Source organism: Sparus aurata, chromosome 23 (assembly GCF_900880675.1).
Source record: "Sparus aurata chromosome 23, fSpaAur1.1, whole genome shotgun sequence".
Lineage (NCBI taxonomy): Eukaryota > Metazoa > Chordata > Actinopteri > Spariformes > Sparidae > Sparus > Sparus aurata.
The window spans coordinates 28,953,584-28,976,207 of NC_044209.1; the positions used below are offsets into that span (position 1 = coordinate 28,953,584).

Here is a 22,624-nt window from a genome sequence, read left to right on the forward strand (position 1 = left end):
CATGTTTGTGGCAACAGAATCAGATAATTAAACCAGAACCTGATCTTTTCCTAACCAAATACTTTCTGTACGAAAACCTAACCAGACTGTTAGCACAGCGTTGGCACAACATAAGATTTATAATTGAACATAAAGACGTTGTTGTTAAATTGCAGTATATTCTTAGTTTGCAATTGCAAATCATACTTTGCCAACATTTATTCTGGTGATTGGGTTGAAAAGTGCAAATATCACAAACTGACTCTCAAAGATGCAGATTAATTTTGGACGTGACTCTTCTGTTCTACTGTGAAGCTCCAGAACTGTTCTGTGGACTACGACACTTCACCTGACTTCATATCAACATGGAGGAGGAGAGCATGACTGGGTTTTACTGTTTGGCTGAACTGTTCCTTTAAACGACCTCTGATACAAGTAGACACTTTAAAAATGTTTGATGGAGAGTTCAACAGGTTTAAAATCTCTTTAAAAGATTATATCAATCAGCTGATGTGAACATTAACTCGTGGTTTGTTTTTCTCTCCTGTATTTCCTGATGAGGATTCATGCTTTTATTCAGCACCACCATGTGTTGGAGGACGTCCTATTTTAGCGTAGTTGTGTCTTTGTGTTGTGTCAGTATCCATCAAAATGCACTAAAACACACTGTTGACTATAAAATCATAAATATTCTGTCAGAGCCATACGGCCGCTGGTGTCGGGGTCAGGACGAGGACCTGTAGATCATTGTATGCAGGATGTTAAGGATGAGGCTGGGTGTATGTTTGGGGAGTGTGTGTGTTTGCGTGTTTGCCTGTGTGTGTGTGTTGCAGTGCAGGCTGATGCCCTCTTTGTCAGGAAGACACAGGCAGAGGGTAATCCGACATCCATCACAGGCTTAGTGAGCAATACACACTCTGCGTAACAACCAGGAAACAATACCCGGGGAAACAGTGGGAGGGCCTCTTTATTCATTACGCAAGGCCGGGGGACGCTCTGAATGAGGCAGCACAACACCAGCATGACAAAGCCAATTCTGGAGCCACCAGTAAAGATCCACAGAGAGCTGAGAACAACACTGGGAACCAGAGAGACACGACACTGAACGCCTCACCAAGGGTTCATCGTGTATTTCTTGCTTGTTGCAGCAGTAATTAGGATTATTATGATAACAGCACAGGTGATCATGTTTTAAACAAAAAGGTACGAGAGAGCTCAACTTACTAACACCTCACTCTATCTATGTGTCCTCTAACTGATCCCAGATCCATCTGACACGCTGTGTGGATTATCTAAACACCAACCCGTCTCCATCAGGTCTTTACGCAGACCCGTCTCTATCTTTACGTAGACCCGTCTCTATCTTTACACAGACCTGTCTCCATCACCTCTTTACACAGACCCGTCTCCATCACCTCTTTACACAGACCCGTCTCCATCACATCTTTACACAGACCCGTCTCCATCGCGTCTTTACACAGACCCGTCTCCATCACGTCTTTACACAGACCCGTCTCCATCACGTCTTTACACAGACCCGTCTCCATCACGTCTTTACACAGACCCGTCTCCATCACGTCTTTACACAGACCCGTCTCCATCAGGTCTTTACACAGACCCGTCTCCGTCACGTCTTTACACAGACCCGTCTCCATCACGTCTTTACACAGACCCGTCTCCATCAGGTCTTTACATAGACCCGTCTCCATCACGTCTTTACACAGACCCGTCTCTGTCACATCTTTACACAGACCCGTCTCCATCACATCTTTACACAGACCCGTCTCCATCACGTCTTTACACAGACCCGTCTCCATCACGTCTTTACACAGACCCGTCTCCATCACGTCTTTACACAGACCCGTCTCTGTCACATCTTTACACAGACCCGTCTCCATCACATCTTTACACAGACCCGTCTCCATCACGTCTTTACACAGACCCGTCTCCATCACGTCTTTACACAGACCCGTCTCCATCAGGTCTTTACGCAGACCCGTCTCCATCAGGTCTTTACGCAGACCCGTCTCCATCGCCTCTTTACACAGACCCGTCTCCATCAGGTCTTTACACAGACCCGTCTCCATCGCGTCTTTACGCAGACCCGTCTCCATCGCCTCTTTACGCAGACCCGTCTCCATCAGGTCTTTACACAAACCCGTCTCCATCAGGTCTTTACACAGACCCGTCTCCATCAGGTCTTTACGCAGACCCGTCTCCATCAGGTCTTTACGCAGACCCGTCTCCATCAGGTCTTTACACAGACCCGTCTCCATCAGGTCTTTACACAAACCCGTCTCCATCAGGTCTTTACGCAGACCCGTCTCCATCAGGTCTTTACACAAACCCGTCTCCATCAGGTCTTTACACAGACCCGTCTCCATCACGTCTTTACGCAGACCCGTCTCCATCAGGTCTTTACACAAACCCGTCTCCATCAGGTCTTTACACAGACCCGTCTCCATCACGTCTTTACACATACCCGTCTCCATCACGTCTTTACGCAGACCCGTCTCCATCACGTCTTTACACAGACCCGTCTCCATCAGGTCTTTACACAGACCCGTCTCCATCACGTCTTTACACAGACCCGTCTCCATCACGTCTTTACACAGACCCGTCTCCATCACGTCTTTACACAGACCCGTCTCCATCAGGTCTTTACACAGACCCGTCTCCGTCACGTCTTTACACAGACCCGTCTCCATCAGGTCTTTACACAGACCCGTCTCCATCAGGTCTTTACGCAGACCCGTCTCCATCACGTCTTTACAGTAATGTGAACCTGATATGACACGTTCTGTCAAAATGTAAATACTGCATGTATAAAATGCCATTTTTGCATATCTGGTGAAAGGGTGTCAGATTATTATACTATAGTAAAAAACACGAAACTAATCTAATTTCTATCTAATTCACTGCTATGGTGAATACACTTAAAAGTAATGAGAGCCAGGGGAGGTTTTATATCATTTGCTGATTTTCTTGATGTTTTTTGTTCTTTTTATTCATGTCAAGACAAACTGGAGGACAAAAACAAAGTGTGTTTCTGATGAAAGCTGCAGGCAGCGGTGGACTGCGCCCGCTGCCTGCAGCTACAGACAGTTTCTGGTTCTGACTCTGGTGATAAAACATGTCGCCATGTGAAATCACAAATCAGCCGGCTGCCATTAAACGGTCCGACTGCAGCAGACTGATAGCAGAGAGAGAAAGAGCGAGATGTTACAGAGCGCTGCCAGAAACATCCCGACTGTGAGCCGTTTGGGAATCGTCCTGGAGGGTCGCTCTCTCGCTCTGTCCCACGTCCACTCTCATCAAGTCATTCTGTGGACGCTCTAAATGGAAACACAACAGAGACGCTGAGCGGCTCTTTGCTGGGGGTGCGAGGCTGCTCCGGTGAATGGGGTCAGCTTCTGACTGGTGCTGAGCAGCGAGGGGGTCTGAGGCTTGGACCGGGCCTGACCGGGTGTGTGTGCAGGAGGCCTTTGTCGCTGTTGTCGCCACGGCAGCTCACCTATTGAGGGTAGAGTCTAAGATATGTAAAGCAGCAGCGTTTCAAAGCGTTCCCTCCGCTGTGGAACAAACAAAGAAATAAAGAAATCAAATTAAAGTTTGGAAAGGAGTGAGTAAAGAGAGGGAATAAGAGAGAAAGTATCCTCTGTGGTAAATGCTTATGCAGCGGGCCAAGCCATGTGTTGGAATCCGATGAGTGTTGAGAAATGGAAAAAGAAAGGAATGATTAAAAGCCGGAGCGAGGTGGAGGGAGGCTGCTATGCTCTTGTTTGCAAGGAGAGGTATTTTCAGTTCTCATTGAGCCGGTCCAAGTCCTGCAGGCGGCTTGGTGAGTCTCCCACCCCGCATTGAGAGGCAGGCCTGGGCATGCCCGGCCAAGGTCAAACCGTGGCCGCCAAGAACGCACACGGCTCAGCCCGCCCCCAGCAGCCACTTCGCTCTGTTTATGTTTGTTTTTGTCGGTGCGTTTCCCTCCTCAGGGATCGCCTCGGCGGCTCGGCCTCTCCAGAGGCTTCGGCAGCACGCAGCAGGTGTCAGGTGACTCTTCCTCCAGGACGACGTGTCCGAGGTGAAGAGCTGCTGCAGCACTCCATCACGCTGTATCTAGGCCACAGGTATAACGTCACCTGCTCCTGTTGAGTTATTTCAGGTGAGATGTCGTGTTTGTGCCTCGTCACTGCTCCGGAAGAGAACGAGCAGCTGTATTTGGAGGAAACAATGCTCATAGCTGGTGTGAAATGTCTCAGACAGGAGTGTAAGCTGAGAATCTGTTTGGTAACTGACTCTGGTATTTAGAGACCATTGTTCTGTCACTGCACTGAGCCACTCACCTTTATGTTACCTGGACAGCAAAACACTGCCGACCCTGGAAAACAACACAGAGGAAAAACATCTTTTGAAAGTACAGACCGGTCAAACTTATAGTTTAATAAAGCTGTTAAAAAAGCTAACACCTTCTATGGATCCTGAACAACTTAAGAGGTCGACTGCTGTGACTCCCAACACAACACAACACAACACAAACTACACAACATACAGTGTTTGAGTGCGCCTCAAACAACACAACATCCGGAGCTTACAGGACCTTCATCAGGCGGTCGCAGCAGTCGTTAGTTCAATCTGACCAAAACAGGCACATGATGTTTTTTACACAACAACAGAAAGAAGTTCATGTAGAACATTTGCTGAATGAACAAGAAGGTCCAAATAATGCAGAATGAGTCAGAGACAGAGTTTCACAGAGTTTATAAAGTGTCTCCAACTCAACAACTCACTAAACTGACACATTTGTTAAGGGAGTCTGGGGACTTTCTCCACGGGGACAAAGAAGTAGCCTATATTGTTCCTGTTTAGTGTCTTTGTAACATGTGACATGTTTAGATCAATAACATGTTTCTTCTTTCATAAATGGAGTGTAAATGGTGACATCAGTGTAAACAGTGTGTTCAAACAGCTGATCAATGTTGGCAGGTAAGACTTTAGCACTTTAGACACAGAAGCAGACAGGCTGGTACAGACATGCTGCCACAAACTGACACTTTTTACAAGGAGACAAACAACTTCAGCTGAAAGATTTAATGCTGAATTTACAACAAGGACACAATGACTTACAATCTGTCACACACACAGTTTCATTATGTTTATAAAGCTTTACGCTACTCAACAACTCCTTAAATTAACTGATTTGATAAGGGAGTCTGGTGATGTCGTGTTACTTATTCAATAGTTGGATCACTTCAAACAGACAGTGTGTTCACAAACATCTGCTGCTGACACGGGAGACCAAACTTCTTCTTCTTCTTCTTCTTCTCCTGTTTAAGCATGACTCTCGTTCTGTTTTTCTTCTTCTATCTTTCCCCATTTTTCACAAAATAAGGATAAAAACGGTGCAGGAGTTTCAGGTTCGGGGTTAATAGTTGATCTAATAACCTGTTTAGTCGGGGAATGATTGACTTCACAGGAGGGAAGAAAAACTGACAGTTTGAAACTGAATATTTCTGCAGACTTTAATCGTCACACAGAGTCAGTATCATTTATTCAAACTGTCCCTTCAGATCGGACCTCGGCTGTTTGTGTTTGTTCTGTTCGGATCGTTACAACCTGCTGCTTTTATAAAAGTTCATGTCCGAGCAGTGTGTCTATGAAATTTATGACACCTCCTCCTCCTCCTCCTGCTTGTTCTCCTCCTCCTCTGTTCCTCGCAGCATCACTCCTGTCGTCTTTACAGCTGGGTGAGTCGGGGGGGGAGGCGGGACGCTGTGTTTGTGTGTGAGGAGGTCTTTACACCCCCCGCCAGGGATCAGACAAACACTTATTAACTGAGAGGAATGCAAACAGGCCGGAGCTGCTGCTGAGACGCAGGACGGTGGAGGGTGAGGGGTCGGGCGGGAGGAAGGGGGGAGGATGTGAGGGTGAAGAAAGGGAAAGGAGAAAAAGGAGAAGACACCCTCTCCTCCTCCTCCTCCTAAACTTCTTGTAAACTCCCCACCCAGGAGATCCATCCAGAATGTTCCAGAACAATGAGGCTCCGGCAGCAGACGAGGTCCAGAACAGAAGATCAGCCCACTTTAAACAGAACAAACAACTAACTGAGTTCTGACTTGTTTTTGAGAATTATGATTCAGTTTTAATCCCAGAATTCTGACTTTAATCACAAAATCCTAAAGAAACAAAGTCAGAACTCAGAACTTTAGAGTGGCGCTGATTCTCTTCCGTCAGTCCAGAGACGAGGTGACCTGATGGGCTTCAGACGACCTCCTGACACACGGACCTGTTCGATTCAATCTGAGTTATCTTCTGAATGTTTTGCTTAATCATTGATAAACAATAAAGACGAGCCTTTGTTGATCAAACAGGACATATTAAAGATGTCAGTTTGAACTTTCAGATATGTAACTTCCTGTTTGATTCTCTTTATCCAATGAGTCCTGAAGTAAACAAGAGGAGGCCGCGGGTGAGTGCAGAGCAGCAGCAGGTTCCTGTAGAGGAGGGAGGGTCCGCGTCACGCAGGACAAACCACAACAGGTTGAGCAGATTAGTGAGCGTGAAGCTGCGGCGGTGAGAGGACGACTGAGAGGTGTCGCTGCTCGCTCTCAGACGCTCTGTTTGGTAATGGATTTGACTTTTTCTCAACGCTTCAGATCTGTTTGCAAACGATCCACAGCAGCTCTCAGATGTCAGAGGATGTGAGGCGGCGTCTAGTGAGCCGGGGAAGTCTTCAGATCATCTGACTAAAGATATAATCTGTAAGATTTGCAGCGGCGTTGAACAGATTGTATCATCCAAGACTCCAGAAGCCCCGAGACCCCAAACTGATCTGAAATGATGTCATGTACACCCTCGATGTGGTGCATGCTAACAAAAACTTACATTTGCTTAGAAATCCCCTCAAAGGAAGCTCCTTACATGAGCAGAACTTGCCCTAGAAACATCATGTTTTTTAAAGTTTCCTCAGTATCACAGTGATCCAGTGACAGTCGTCTGCATCACCAGGTTCACTGCAAACAGGAAGTGCTAACAGCTAATTCGGCAACGTTTTAATGTAGTTTTGGAGCATTTTTTTTGTAATTTTGGTTGTTTTTTCCGTTTTAAATCAAGTCTCCAGCTTCTTCAGTTGTTTAGCAGAATGCTGTTCTGTGGACTACCACACTTCACCTGACTTTGACTGAATGTAGATTTTTGAGTGAACTGATACGTTGGGCTGTATGGATGAAAAATGTAAACTTTAAACCCTTCACTGTGTTTCTGGGTCGATCTTGTTGCTCAGTTTCGTCCACATGTGAGCAGGACACGATGACCTTTCACCGTGACCTTGCTGGCAGTCGTCCTCGGTGTCTCAGCCTCTCGCTGTCCTCAGGGCTCATTTTGCAAGTCAACAATTCACATAAAGCAGAAGCACCCCGCCGCCCCTGGACCGAGCATACAAACGGCCGCTTTATTCAGTGCCGGATTAAGGAATCAGGGATCCTGAAAGGCCAGCGGACTCAGGAGTTAAGCGGCCGTGAATGAGATGTGGCGACTCCAAAACAAAGATACTGTGTCACTCACGCAGCACCGAGGGGAGCGCTGACGTCACGGCTCACAAAGGAGGCTGTAAAATACTGAACGCCACCAAACACTGCTGCTCTCAACTCAAATATTCACCAGAGCGGCTGCCAGCTCGCTCCTTTGAGTCCACACAGAAAACCTTTGCAGTGTGACTCTACATTTTGATCCATATTGGGTAAAATATATGCTCGTCTCCTCATGGGTGGCCCGGTTTGGCCACAGGACTCAGACTGTGGACCCTCGTAGTGGTCGCCATGGGGATGAGCAGGACTTGGGGAGGTATCCGGCTTTACTGGAAACACAGTTTATTGTTGACTTTCAGGAATGGGGAGGGGGCTGCTCAGGAGGAGGAGGAGGAGAGGGAGGAGGAAGGAGGGAGGAGAGGGAGGAGGAGAGGGAGGAGAGGAGAGGAGGAGAGGGAGGAGAGGAGGAGAGGGAGGGGAGGAGAGGGAGGAGAGGGAGGAGGAGAGGGAGGAGGTGATGGAGGAGGGGGAGGAGGAGGAGGAGGGGGGGGAGGAGAGAGGGAGGCGGTTATGAGGAGAGTGCGGATTGTCGTACGGGGGAGGTGGGGGTGGCGTGGCGGGGAGGAGCGGAGGTTAGTTGATTGAGGGAGGGAGTGATGAGGTGCTAGGTGATGAGGGGGAGGAGGGGGAGCAGACAGAGTTTCCTCTCTGGGCTGGTGAACATGGTCTCAGCTGGCTCCTGCTCACCCTCACAGCTCAGGTGAGACCGACCGAGGCCCTGCACACTCAGACTGATAGCACAGATGTATCCGGATACTTTACTGAAGTTAAAGTACCAAATTTATTACAAGTAAAAATCCTGCATTGAAATCGTCACTCTGTAAAAGTGCAGAAGTATTATCAGATAAATGTAATCAAAGCTTAAAGTACCAAAAAGTAGTCGAGTAAAAGTGAAGATATCATGTTAAAGTCAGCCACATGAATTGTACTCAAGTAAAAGTATTATTAAGAATAAATAAATAACACATATATTAAAATGCATGTATGGACTGCAGCTAACCAATTATTAAGTCTTTTATCACAACCTTTTTTAAAGGTTGCAGTAAAGTAGCAGAAAATAAATATATAGAATATCGCAGTAATTGAGTAAATGTACTTAGTTACAATCCAGTCGGTGCTGCTGCACTTCAGAAGAGAAGTCAAGTGATGTTTGTGACAAATGTTGTGTTTTAGCACCCTCTGCTGGGACTGCGCACACACACACACACACACACACACACACACACACGCAGTGCTGCGTTCAGGATATCAGAAAAAGTTTGCTGAATTATTTTCTCTCAGGTGAGTGACTGATAAATAACTATAAATACAGAAAACAAAACATATAAATGCTTTTAATTAAATCTCTATTTGTCATCATAATATTATTCCACATTAATGTATTTGCACATTGAATGAAAGCCACCTGAATCTGTCTGTGTTCACTTCTTCTTGTTGTGATCAGCTGACCTGCAGCTCCGCTTCGTCACATGACATCCGTTTCCCCTGTTCCTATTCGACGGACTCAGCTGAACTGGGACAGAACCGACACCAGCCACATTTACACTGAAAACACAAGTTCGGTTGGTTTTTTTAACCTGTTTCAAGCGAAATAGCTAAAGGTTAATACGGAATGTTCGCTCGCCGAACTCGGTTGAAAAACACAGGAGTTTAATGTCGCCTGGCTCTGTATCGTGTGGACTCAGAGCGACCTGGTGACTGCTGGACAAGTTTAAATCTCACTGGATCAGCTGTTGTTTTCTGCTTTAACTGTATGCCGAGTGGACAACTGGATTCTACACATTCTCAGACGTCTGTCGTCTTTCTCTCACAAGGTATGTACATCAGATCAGAGCTGACGAAGTCTTAAATTGGGTCTTTTCTAGATGGAATTTCGCATTGTGTATTTTCACGCAGAGAACGAACCAGAACGAACCAGAACGAATCGTATCTTAAAGTAAAAGTAAAAGTGAACAGGATTTTAAAAGATAAGTTAATGCTTGTTTGTTTCTTGCAACAACATTTAAAACCGCCATGAGAGCCTGAAGAAGATCCGAGGTCAAAGTCAGCAGCTGCACCTTCACTGATAACTTATCTCAGATCAGATTTAATCTCTGCATCTCTGTCTGGACTCTTCATATCCTGTGAAAGGAGGAAATAAAAAGCAAAGTACACAAGAATTACTTTGCTGTCCTTGTCCTGCTTAGTTGCTCAGTTAAGAGATGTATTGTACAGTCCTGCATCCAAATCCTCACTGAACTTAAAGTGTGTAAGAATAATCTGCTAAATGTGCTGAAATTATGAAAGTGTTCCCTGTCAGTGTTTTTCTCTCATGTCTGGTGTTTTTCCAACCCTCACATGTGATTGTCCCGTTCCTGGAGCACAGAGGAGCGTTTGGTTTATTCTGCTGTGTCTCTCAGTGTCTGAAGCAGAGTGGACTGTCTCCACCCGCCTGCTGAGGGACAAACATGCCGTCCAACAAATCAGTATCAGACGCTCCCATCACCCAGTTCATCAACTGCAGGATACTGAGAGAGCACCAGCTGCAGAGGTGACACACACCTCACCTGCTCACACACACACCTCACCTGCTCACACACACCTCACCTGCTCACACACACCTCACCTGCTCACACACACCTCACCTGCTCACACACACCTCAGGTTAACACAGAGCAGGTAGTGACTGTGTGTGTGTGTGTGTGTGTGTGTGTGTGTGTGTGTGTGTGCAGAGACGACCTGTGGGTGCGTGAGGGGAAGATTTTAGATCCAGAGAAGCTGTTCTTTGATGAGCAGGGCTACGCAGACAAACGTGTGGACTGTGAAGGCAGCATCATCGCCCCGGGCTTTATAGACGTCCAGATCAATGGTAACACACACACACACACACACACACACACACACACACACACACACACACACACACACAGTCAAACTCAGCATGTTGATGAGGAGTTCTGATTCGTACACAGTGCCAAACTCCATCCAGAAAACACTCAATTTAAGACTATAAGACCAAAACAAACGATCAGTTGTCAGAATAGTTACTGATTGATTTTCTCTTTGTTGACTGATCGATAAATCAACTAATCAGTTGATCATTTAAGTAACTTTTTAACGATAAATAACTAAATTGTAGTTTCAGCTTCTAAGATATGAATATTAAAACTTAATTCTTCTTCACAGTAACAAAAACTTTGTGTTTTTTAAACTGTCTGAAAAAACTAAATGTTGAAATGTATCCTACTTTTACTGAGGTGAATGCATTTTAAATGCAGGACTTCTACTTATAACAGGCTTTTGAACTTATATTAGTTCATCAATCTTTATCTCTTATGATAGTAAAAAAACTTTTGGGGGGTTTGTGGGACAAACAAACAAAACATGGAAGTTTGTTTTTCAAGTTGTCAGTTTGCCCTCTGCAAAGGTTTGATGTGCATTTCTCTGATTAAGAGACCAAGATCTTATAAAAATGTATAGAACTGATTATCAAATGTTCCTGAAGACAAATATTCAGCAGGTCTAGTGTCACAAATGTGAATATTTGTAACAGGGTTGAGTAAATATTGACAGAGTAATCGAGTGGTTGCAGCTTTACTTGAATGTTGAATGAAAAGTAAGTCTGAAATCAACTAAAGGACGCTCTGTGCACGAAATCTAAAGTGAAAAATGACAACTTTTCAACTTTCTCTCCACCTGTCACAAAGACGGCGTTCAGTCAGACTGATGTGCACAAGGAATCTTTAGCCGGTCGCGTTTTAATGGACGAACTCTATAAAAACAATCAGAAGATTCTCTGTTCAGATCATGTGAGGAGTCAGAAGAGAGAGCTAGTCTTCCTCATGTTGGCCAACAATCTTCACACATTCAGTGTATGAAGCTGATTTTGTAGTGTAAATGGTGACAGCTGATGGAACAGGGCTCGTCCTCTCTCTGCAGGTGGATACGGCATCGACTTCTCTCAGGCCTGCGAGGACGTCTGCAGCGGCGTCTCCTTTGTGGCCAAAAAGATCCTGGAGCACGGCGTGACGTCCTTCTGTCCCACGCTGGTCACGTCTCCTCCGGCTGTTTACCACAAGGTTCCACCAACACTTCAGCTTCATGATGTCCAGCTTTGTTGACAGAACTATTGACCTGTTTCAAAAGGCTTCTCTTGTTTGTTTTGTCGAACTGAGCAGCATCATATTCATATTGTGTGTTTCAGGTTCTGCCTCAGGTCAAAGTTCACAATGGAGGATCTCATGGAGCTGGAGTTCTTGGTAAGATGTCGGTGCTGCACTGAAGCTCCTCAATAAAAACAACGTTTAAATCCAGCTTTAGAGAATGTCGACAATAAAGGTGTCAGTATGCTGTCGCTAAATCCACCAGACTCCATTTACAGAAACAGTAATTTAACATCGTAAAACAGAGAGTTTTGTCATTTCTGTTTTTTGTAACATTTGTGGCATTGTGTGTGTTAATGTGGCACAAGATTCATCACAAGTCCTGCACATTTCTAGTCTGTTGGTCTTTTTGTTCCAGAGATCTGATATCCAGTTTCACCCAAGTGTTCTTGCCTTAATCTAACCCTGTAACTTTTAGTGTTTCTTGAGTATAACTTCAGATAGAAAGGTTGTATTGTTGGTTGGTGTATTGGTGTGTGGGTGAGAAACAAGAATCATCACAAATCCTTTTTTGGTACCAAGATCAGAAGTGTTGATTCGTCTTTCCACTGTTTCAACAGAACACTGACTCTGATTTGGTCGAAATAATCTCTTAACTCGCTCAGGGAGATAAGTCACTGGTTGCTTTATAAACTGGTATTATTTTTTATTTTTAAAATTGTCAAAAAACACAGTGAAAACACCCAAATCAATAACGTGGCTGTCCGTCTCTCAACACCTCCTGTCACTATCAGCTACAAGAATGTTGGTTCCTGCTGATGATGTAAGCCTTTAAAAACGCTTCACAAATATAAAGTTTCACGTAGATTTCAGCAAACAGAGGAGGAGATTATAATCAGACTGATCTGAGATAAATATTCTGCTCTTTGGTCGTCGCTCTGCAGGTTTTCATCTGGAGGGTCCGTTCATCAGTCTGGAGAAGAAAGGCGCTCACCCCGCACAGTTTCTCCGACCCTTTAAGTCTGGAGACATCAGCGACCTCATGGAGGCCTACGGCAGCCTGGACAATGTTGCCATGGTGACGCTGGCTCCCGAGCTGGCCAACAGCCAATCAGTGGTGAGGGAGCTGTCCCAGAGAGGCATCACTGTGTCTCTAGGTGAGCATCGTTTACTCGGTCACATCCACTGTGCGTGCGATCTTAAATGTAATAAAAACACGATGCAGTCTGGTGTTTTTACGTGTGAACACGTCTGACTCTGTCGTCCTCATGAAGGTCACTCTGTGGCCAACCTGTCGCAGGCTGAGGACGCCGTTAAACACGGAGCCACCTTCATCACTCACCTGTTCAACGCCATGCTGCCTGTGAGTCCCTCCTCATCCTCGTTTAAACCCTTTATCTAGCTCATGTCGCTCACGGTCAGAAAAAAGGTAAAGAATTATGTTCCATATGCTCCAAAGTCATTAAACTATATCTTATAATGTCCACGTCCAGCAGCTCCATGTCCGGTCCACCTGACAGCAGACTATACATCCATATTCACTGTCTTTTTAGCTCTTGTTATGATGATAATAAGAACTTTATTTATAAAGCATCTTTTGGCAGCAGAACATTCGGGAGGAAAGTTTAACACAAACATGCCAGGACTTTTACTTTAAGGACAAGAAGCCAAAAGACTGAAAATGTCAGTGTGAATAAAGACAAATAAACAGAATAAAAACGCAACATGGCAATTATCTAATATAAAATAAGAATAGTAAAAAGAATAAAAGGACCGAAAGACTAAAAGCTCAGCGGTCTGACTCGTTCTTCTTCTTGGTAAACTAACAGCTTCTTCTTCTTCTTCTGTCCTCTCCTTTGTTGTGGTCCAGTTCCACCATCGGGACCCGGGTATAGTGGGTCTGCTGACCAGTGACCAGGTTCCTGCAGGCAGGACGGTCTACTACGGAATGATCGCTGATGGGATCCATACCAACCCTGCAGCCCTACGAATCGCTCACAGAGCTCATCCATCAGGTCAGTGAAGGCGTCTTTACAAATCATCAGCTGGATTAAGTTTTATTAATCACCTTTTGTGATGGTTGAAAGGCTGGGAGTCACATTTAATCACTCTTTGTTTCCTCTGTGAAAATGTGGTGTATTAATGATCATCTCTGGACTCGTCATCCGCTGACACGACTGTGTTGTTTGTGGTGCTGTGTGTACAGTTGGTGTTCCCAGCTGAAGATGAGCTCTTGTTACAGACCAGTACACCCAGTAAGACATTACAGGGAGTGTAACAGCTGGTATTCTCTTTGTTCGGGCTCCTCAAGTGTTTAGGGAGGATGTGAAAATAGAACAGGACGTCTTTCACCATCTCTTTCTCCCCAAACCCTCCTTCAGTTTGTCTCCACTGAATTAACATGATGACGCACAATGTGAAATACTGTCAGACACAACACCTACAGAGTCCCTCTGTTGATGTGGAGGAGGATGAAATCTGGTCTTGTGTTTGTTCGTCCGTTCAGGGTTGGTTCTGGTGACGGATGCGATCACAGCGATGGGTCTCCCTCCAGGTCGCCACACTCTGGGTCAGCAGGTCATTGAGATCCAGGGACTCCACGCCTACGTAGCAGGTCTCTGATCAGTTTTTATGTATATCAACACATCTTTTATTAGCAATCAAACAGATGTTGGTTTGAAAGAAGAAACACAAAGATAGTAATAACCATATTTTGTAGTTACATGTTGTTCTGAACTTATCTGACTCTCTCAGGCACCACGACGCTCTGCGGCAGCATAGCCACCATGGATATGTGTGTACGGCACTTTAAACAGGCCTCAGGTAGGTTTGTGTCATTTGTTATATTAGGTTAAAATGTAATATTTGTCTTTTTCTTAATTTCCTGTTTTTTGGGGTCTGTGTGTGTGTGTTAACAGGCTGCAGTGTAGAGGAAGCTCTGGAAGCAGCGTCGCTCCATCCCGCTCAGCTGCTCGGTATCAGCAACAAGAAGGGAAACCTGGACTACGGTTCAGACGCAGGTCAGGATACGCTGCAGAGATGAGGATGATGAGGATGATGAGGATGATGATGATGATTGGTCTGTTGATGTAAATGGCAATTCAAAAAAGTGGCGTTATGCTCACCTGAGGCAGTTTTTACCTTTTTTGAAAATGAGTTCATGCTCTTAATTGAAGATTGAAACTTCTACAATAAGTTGTGATGCAGAAGCAGAAGAAGAAGAAGAAGAAAAAGCAGAAGAAGAAGAAGACATGCCTTGTTTATTTGCTCAAAGCCAGTTATCAAAATTTGCATATCTATTTTTTCTTTTATGTGACATTTCTAAAGTTCACTTCATATTTGCTCAACAGTTAGATAAAAAAACAAGGAATGGTACAATATCACGTCAGATATTGATATATTTATTGTGTTTGACTGTCTTGCAGACCTTTTGTTGCTCGATGAAGCCCTCAACATTAAAGCCACATATATATCTGGAGAGGAGGTCTGGAGAAAAGAACCGTAGAAGAAGCCTGCAGATGGAAACTGACCCGCGGTGCCTTCAGGGGACGCTGTTCACCACAGAACCACAAATCTGTTGAATGTTTTAATTCATCAGAACACACAGTGAACTTTATCTTCATCTAAATGAACTGGATGCATTCATATTAAAATTCAGTGCACAAATTCCCCCAGAGGACGATATCTGGTCACTTTACTTCTTGTCCTGCAAATAAGTCGAAACTTCCGTTTGTCAAACACTTTAGTTCGTAAAAAGACACATCTAAAATCTCCTAAAACAGCAAATTACTACAACTCCCATGAGCCTCAGCTGCACTACCAAAAATGTTCACTGTATACTCAAAGTGCAACTTGGACTGATAGAAGTTGACTGAAGTTTGATGTACAGCTGAGTCAGCGGAGGTGATAAATTATTTATCCTTCTCCACCATCGACATAAATCCTGTCTGGAGTTCAGATGTCCTAAAAAGGCCACCGTACCGTACAGAGGGTGAAGACATGTTCATGTTTTCTTCTTCACTTCACTGACGTTTATCTTTAAATCAAATAACAGCGTTCCAGTTCTGAATCTGACAGCGTTCACTGTTATCTAAATGTTGTTGAAGTTGGGAACACGACATTAAGGGTTTTATAAATGTTTCAGCACTTACTGCAAACGACAATGTTTTTATAAGCCTGCATTCAGATGCTTTACTGTGTGTTTTAATCACATTTCTATACGTGATTTAAAGGCAAACACTTTGGTATTAAATGAGATAAATCAACTTTCAGAATGTTTTTACTGTGACATCATTGTTCCTCTTTTAAGCAATGATATTCACTTTTCTGATATTATCTTTGGCTTATGTTGCTTTATGTTTTTCATACAAGTGTTATTCCATGAGTTTATTACACATTATATTCACCATACAAGTCATAAATATGGGAAATTCATTCTTTTTCAGAGTAAAGAGGCCAGAAATACACTGATATTCTGCTCATAAAACAGGATGAAGGTAGTTATTGTTTTTAAATCAGTATTTATTAAACTTACAATATTTAAAGATTAAGAACTACAGTTTTTAAAAATCAACCCTCACTGATGATAGGAACATTATAAGTAAAGTTAGTGTTAGAGAGAGAGATGCCACCTGTCCCGTTTTTCCCAGAATTGTTCTCTCTTTTCAACAGCTCCACAACAAACATAACATGATTAGATATTAGAGACATTTTCTTATTTATGACTGATCAGAATATCACGTCACTGACCTCCTCGTGCAATTCCCATGAGTGCGATTGACTCCGAATCAGAATCAGAACTCCTTTATTGGTCCTGCGAACGGGGAGATCTGCGTGTCACAACAGCCTAATCAATAAACATGAATAAAAGTACAAAATAAACAATATATAATAAAAAGGTAAGAAATAGATTCTTGCATACTGGGACAGTAGTACATACATAATATGTACTAGTGCCCCGCCCCTTTCTGTGACATCATCCCCATGAAGTCAACATTCACATTTAATTTAATTCATTTTATGGTAAAAGTACAGAACAGAAATCAGTAACACTTGAGCTGAGGTGTCCAAATTACCTGAATGCACCCGATTACAATATTTAAGTAATGTAACTTGATTACATTCAGTCAGTTTTGGATTAATAACAAATCAAGACCAGAGAAATTAAATATCAACATTAAAAAAGTAGCTTTTTGTGTATCCTGTTAACAAGTGTTTATCTGTGTTTGTTCTATTAATTTTTATCTTAACTTTTGACAAGAGAAGTTACAATAAATATGATGCAGTTGAGTTTCTCCAGCAGGGACTTGAACTCAGGATAAAAGTAAATCCTCTAAACTCAGAACATCTACTCTACTGACTGAGCTAAACAGCTTTCTATAATTAAGGAATTCTCTGGTTGGAATGACGTAAACCACGTCAATAACCCCAGCCCACAGATTTCCTGACGAATCCAGGTGGTGCGAGCCAAAAGGGGCGGTCTCTCTCGTTTCCCGCGCGAAGTTACTGCATTTCCCTCCAAAAAGTTAGATGTGTATAAAAGTGGCTGACTGATCGTCACTCTGTTTGGAGCTGCTCTTCTCTGAGGACACGAACACGGTGAGTAAACTGTTCTGTACGAATCTGCTTTATCTGTCCAGTTACCTGCTCAGTACAGGTGTATTCATGTCTGTGTGGGAGGTGTACAGATAGTTAATACTTACAGATCTCAGGTAGTAAGCTCAGGTGATGTTCCTTCATATATCAGCAGCTCCACATTTATACCGTCATGCGCTGTAAATTCTACTTATGTGCGGGTTAAAATGGAGCCAGCCTCCCTCTCATGTTGGTCATATTTGTTTCTAGCTCAAATGTTTCTGAAATAACTCTGAACAGAAGCCGAAGACGTCTCATTTAACTGTTAACTGTTGAGGTAAATTCAGCTGGAACATAATCCTTTAATTACAGCCAGTTAAATCCGTGATGGACGTTGTGTTTTGTTCCATGCACCAAACTCCATCGTGATTTGGGTCGTTTTTATCTCTGCCATGTTAATTACATGAATAATGCACAGTTAACTAAACTTTGGTCACTATCTAAAAACAAGACGGTAGTTTCGGTAAAGTCGGCATTACGTTTTTTTTCTTTAATTAATTTATTATTTAGAACGGCATGAAAGCTGTTTAGCTAACGTTAGCTGGTCAGTGTAAGTGAGTGGTAATGCTATGTTAGCTAGCTGACTTTAAAGTTGTTGCTAATGCACTGCAGGTTTGGAAACACGTTAGCAGCGGCTCAGCTGCCTTTATTAACGGGTACTGACACTATAACGAGCTTATAAAGACGTCTGAGTCATTTAATCGTCGTGTTTTTACGGACAGGTTTGCATGTTAGCTAACGTGTGTGTCTGTTGTAGAGTGTTAGCATGAGGGCATTATCCTGCTATGTAATGTTAGCTTGCTAATACTAGCATCTTACAGCTGAATATCTGAGGACAGCACAGTTAGCTAACAGGCTCCATGTGTTGTGTGTAATAATGTCTCAGTATGTTAGTATGTCAGCATCTAGAAGGTCATTTTGAGCAGCTAAAGTAGTTTAACACACAATATGCAGCCTCATTGTAGCTGCACAGAATGTATTCAGTGTGTTTGTCTCAGTTCTGGTTTTATGTGTTATTAAACTCACTACACTGACTCCCTGTGTGTCAAAAGATAGACTTTAAAGTCATATTACTTGTCTATAAAGCACTAAATGTTCTCAGGATTTAATACATTTGGTTTACTTTTGGTTTACCTTTAAAAAAAACACATTTATTAAATCAGATTATAGCAGATTTTATAGTGCAGAGTGATGTGAGACTCCTGAAGTGATGTCATGCACATGGTTACAGACTGTTATATCATTCTTTATTATGAAATTAAGAAATCCCCTTTTTGCCAGATGTGTCTGTAATCTAAATACTTCTTCTTTTTTACTGCTACAATCAGAATAGATATACACATACACACAAACACACACACACACACACACACACACACACACACGTAGTCATCATGTTATATTAAAGTACTTCCTTCTCTCTCCAGGTGAACAGTGGGACTTGTCTTCAGCTTCAGGTGGAACAGCTCTGACCTGTATGGTGATCAGACCCGGAGAGGAGAGACACCTGGTCCAACAAGGTCAGTGCAATGGAGGTGCAAAAATTAAAGGCAGAAAGTGTGAGATTTGTCAGTTGCTGTTCATTAATACTCTAAAATCAGTAAATGATTCTAGAAGATAGTCGAGTCTCATTCACAGGTCGTTGAATACCGACAGTTTGGGTTGGCAGAAGCCACTACAGTGTCTCTGTTGGGACACTACTCTATAAATTTAGTAGTATTTTAAATGTTCTTTGTTTACTGAGAGGAAATATAAACAGTCTGTCTGTTTAGAACGCCTGCATTTATTTGATCTCATTCATATATAATATAAATGATATAATCATATTTTATTTAACATGTATATCTTCACTGTTCAGCCACAACATTAAAACAACTGACAAGTGAAGTGAGCATTGGTCATCTTTGTTACAATCAAATGTTCTGCTGGGAAACTTTGACTTCTGTCATTTCTGTGGAGCCTCTTTGACAAACACCACCCACCCAAACACCGTTCAGACCAACTACACCCCTTCATGGCAAAGAACCCAAGGTGTCAAACTGGCCTCCTCATTCTCCAGATCCCAATCCAGCTGAGCATCTGTTGGATGCATCAGAACCAACTCCCATCCATGTTGGGGCCCCCGTGGATCGTTCTTGGCTCTGACTGCATCCAGTAGAAGCTCAGCTGGATTGAGATCTGGGGGATCTGGAGGCCAGGTTGACACCTTGAGCTCTTTCTCACGTTCCTCGGGTCGTTCCTGAGCAGTTTTTGCAGCGTTGCAGGCGCGTTGTCCTGCTGGGGGGGCACTGCCATCAAGGAGTGCTGCTGCCATGAGGGGGTGTACTCGGTCTGCAGCTGTGTTTGGGTGACTGGTGTTTGTCAAAGAGACGTCCACATGAATGCTAGGACTCATGGCTTCACAGCCGAACATGGCATTGGAACACAATGATTAATGTTATTTATTTCACCTGTCAGTGGTTCTAATGTTGTGGCTCTCAGTGTATACACATGTTAAATACTTTATGAATTAGAACAAATAAATGCATTTAGGCACTGTAACCAGACTTGTTTATATTTCCTCTCAGTAAAACAAAACCTGTAAATGTTAATTAAATTAAATTAAAACTCCATGTAAATAAATTATGAAAAGTGATTTCAGGTTAAATACAACTGAGTTAGGGACTCAAACCTCCACAAGGAGACTCAAAACTCATCAAAAATAGACCCAGGTCTCTTTGTGGAGGACAAACAACTACCACCAAAACAAAACCTCCACATACAAACAAAACCTCTAAAAACCAACACACAAAAACCCCTAAAAACACACAAAAACCTCTAAAAACAAACACACTAAACCCCTAAAAACAAACAAAAACCTCTAAAAACAAACACACAAAACTGTAAAAAAAAACAAACACAAAACCTCTAAAAACAAACACAAACCTCTAAAAACAAACACAAACCTCTAAAAACAAACACAAACCTCTAAAAACAAACACAAACCTCTAAAAACAAACCCACAAACCTCTAAAAACAAACCCACAAACCTCTAAAAACAAACACACAAAACCTCTAAAAACAAACACACAAACCTCTAAAAACAAACAAAAACCTCTAAAAACACACAAACCTCTAAAAACATACAAACAAAAATAAAACAACACCAAACCTCCACAAAGAGACATCAAACTACCACTGCTCCTCTTCTCTTCCTGCAGGTGACGGACGAGCAGCTGAGACGAATAAGACGAGCCGCCACAGGACCTGAAGCAGGAAAAATGAGTATCGTCTTCTGATGAAACTCCTTCAGGTCGTGCAGTTGTTTGTTGACTCTGGTTTCACCTGCTCAGACAGTGAGCACTGTTGTCTTTGCTGGTTCTTTACATAATAAAACCTTTTTTTGAATTACACTCTGTTGTGGTTTTTATAGATTTTTAAAGAAGGTGTTGAGTCTTTTGATGGAGTCCAATTTCTCCTCTCAGTGGCATTTTCAAAGCTTTAACTATATTTGATGTATACATTTTCTTTCTGTAGTGGAGAGCAGGGCTTCCATTACCTTCAGTATCTATTCCTATATTAGAAACCATGTGTTGTTTAATAATGTCTGAGTAAGTTAGCCTCTCTCCATCTCTTATCACATGAATGAAGCTAACAGCAGCTGTGAGAGTTTATAACGTTTCACCAGCAGCTGATATGAAATATACCTGCAGTGCTGCCTGTGATGTCACCAAGCAGACAGATAAAAGGCTCATGTTGAGCAGCTACAGTAGTTTATATGATCATTATGCATCCTCATTGTTACCTGCACTTTAAAATCATATTACTGGTCTGTAAAGCACTAAATGTTCTCAGGACTGAACACGTTTGGTTTACTTGTACGAGGATCAGGAGGGTTATTTAAAATGTTTGTTCTGATACAGTTACTTATTTAAAAATAGTCAGTAATGTAATTGAAGTAAAACTGTCCACTCATCTAATTCATAACTGTTCACTGTGTATTTCAAATAAGTACATTCATTTAATGCATTTTTTTTATCTGTAGCTTATTATATTAGCTTTTTTCCTGTTCAGTCTTTCAGATGCTGTTTTAATGTCTTAATGTTTTAGTTTTGATTACTTTCTATGTCTCTGAATGGATCTCTGAATGAGGCTTTATTTGACTGAAGGTTTTTACATCTCAACCTTTAGATCTCTACACCTTGTTTTAAACCAAGTACTTATTAATATAAAATAGAAAACGGGACCTGAAATAAATCCAAAAGGCCTTTTAGTCAGGATAGTTCACAGGCTCCTCAGCTGCACCAGTGATGGGCAGATTTTTCTCTGAATGCTTTTTTTCTGCTCTCACTTCACCTGTTTGTTTTCAGCTAATTCAGTCTGATCCTAAATATGCTCTCTGAACTTTAAATAATAATGTTCATGTTTTTAATGTGATCACAGCAAAGGAAAAAGTGTGTGTGCAGCTTGTGGTTTTACTCTATGAACACTTTGAACTTACAGAAACAATATGGTCCTCGCACAGATAGTGCTCAGGCCCTAATAATACAAAAAATCAATGAAGTCTGTCAAGAATTTAATATTTTAATTTGGTCCTTGGATGTAGCAGCAGCACCCAATCACTAACAAACTTACGTTACAGCCGATCAAGTGGAGAGCAGTCAGGGGAAGAGAAAATGACAGTTGCAGCAAAAAGTTTTCTCTGTGTTAGTTTGACAAACAGGAGTTGAGGTCATTGATAAGCTCGTGTCTTGTGATCTGATTTTCAGGTTTTTTTTTTTTGCTGTTTCTTTCTGATTTTGCATGTTTAGATGCAGCTTTGTTTCACAAACAATGTCTACGTCTTTTGTTTTCCTCACACAAAAACTCAGTAAGACTTTCAGAGAAAGGCAAATCCTCCCAGTCCAAAGAGCTCGGCAAAAAGGTTTTGTAGACTTGTCTGGTGAAAGAACATGGACGGGTCTTTGACTTTATGGTCCTCCAGGGCCCACTTTCTGTTTCAGGCAGCTAAAGGACACAAACGAGAACAGGGATGGTTGAGAATAAGCTGCTCATGGAAACAACCAATTTTGGAAATGTTGTTTAAATCCGTATGATTATAGCCTGACCAGAACTGGACTTTTGAGGCCAGTACCAATATGAGATTTGTTTGTTTATATCAGTTTGTTTGTTTATATCAGCCATAAGTACATTTTTTAAACATCAACTGTCTTGATACAAGTACGTTAGTTTTTATCCAGGCTAGTAGCAGGACTATGAACGGCAATATCAGTCAGTCAGCTAGTCGAGTTTCCTTTTTTCCACAAATCCAGGGTGGCAACCCTAGTGAGAGAGAGATAAATAAATTAGCAACTTTGGTGAATCGCT

General features: G+C 42.6%; 1 protein-coding gene across 2 annotated transcripts; it reads left to right on the plus strand.

The window, feature by feature from the left end:
* Window positions 1-9,011: 9,011 nt before the first annotated feature.
* Window positions 9,012-15,915, plus strand: amdhd2 (amidohydrolase domain containing 2). Of its 2 annotated transcripts, none has more exons than XM_030408744.1 (12): window positions 9,012-9,376; window positions 9,928-10,092; window positions 10,274-10,410; window positions 11,481-11,620; window positions 11,746-11,800; window positions 12,589-12,801; window positions 12,919-13,007; window positions 13,515-13,659; window positions 14,151-14,258; window positions 14,399-14,467; window positions 14,563-14,664; window positions 15,070-15,915. In XM_030408744.1, the coding sequence occupies exons 2-12, from the start codon at window positions 10,010-10,012 to the stop codon at window positions 15,147-15,149; spliced, it is 1,221 nt and encodes a 406-aa protein (XP_030264604.1). In that variant the 5' UTR covers window positions 9,012-9,376; window positions 9,928-10,009; the 3' UTR covers window positions 15,150-15,915. The 2 variants fall into 2 exon arrangements, with proteins under 2 accessions (XP_030264604.1, XP_030264605.1); XM_030408745.1 differs by having other exon boundaries at window positions 9,014-9,376; window positions 9,962-10,092.
* Window positions 15,916-22,624: the final 6,709 nt, after the last annotated feature.

Excerpts from the sequence above, each read along its gene's own strand:
- amdhd2 (XM_030408744.1), top strand. The coding sequence starts at position 10,010 with ATGCCGTCCAACAAATCAGTATCAGACGCTCCCATCACCCAGTTCATC. Across the intron at positions 10,093-10,273 it reads AGAGAGCACCAGCTGCAGAG|AGACGACCTGTGGGTGCGTG; the intron begins GTGACACACACC and ends GTGTGTGTGCAG. Across the intron at positions 11,801-12,588 it reads TCATGGAGCTGGAGTTCTTG|GTTTTCATCTGGAGGGTCCG; the intron begins GTAAGATGTCGG and ends GTCGCTCTGCAG.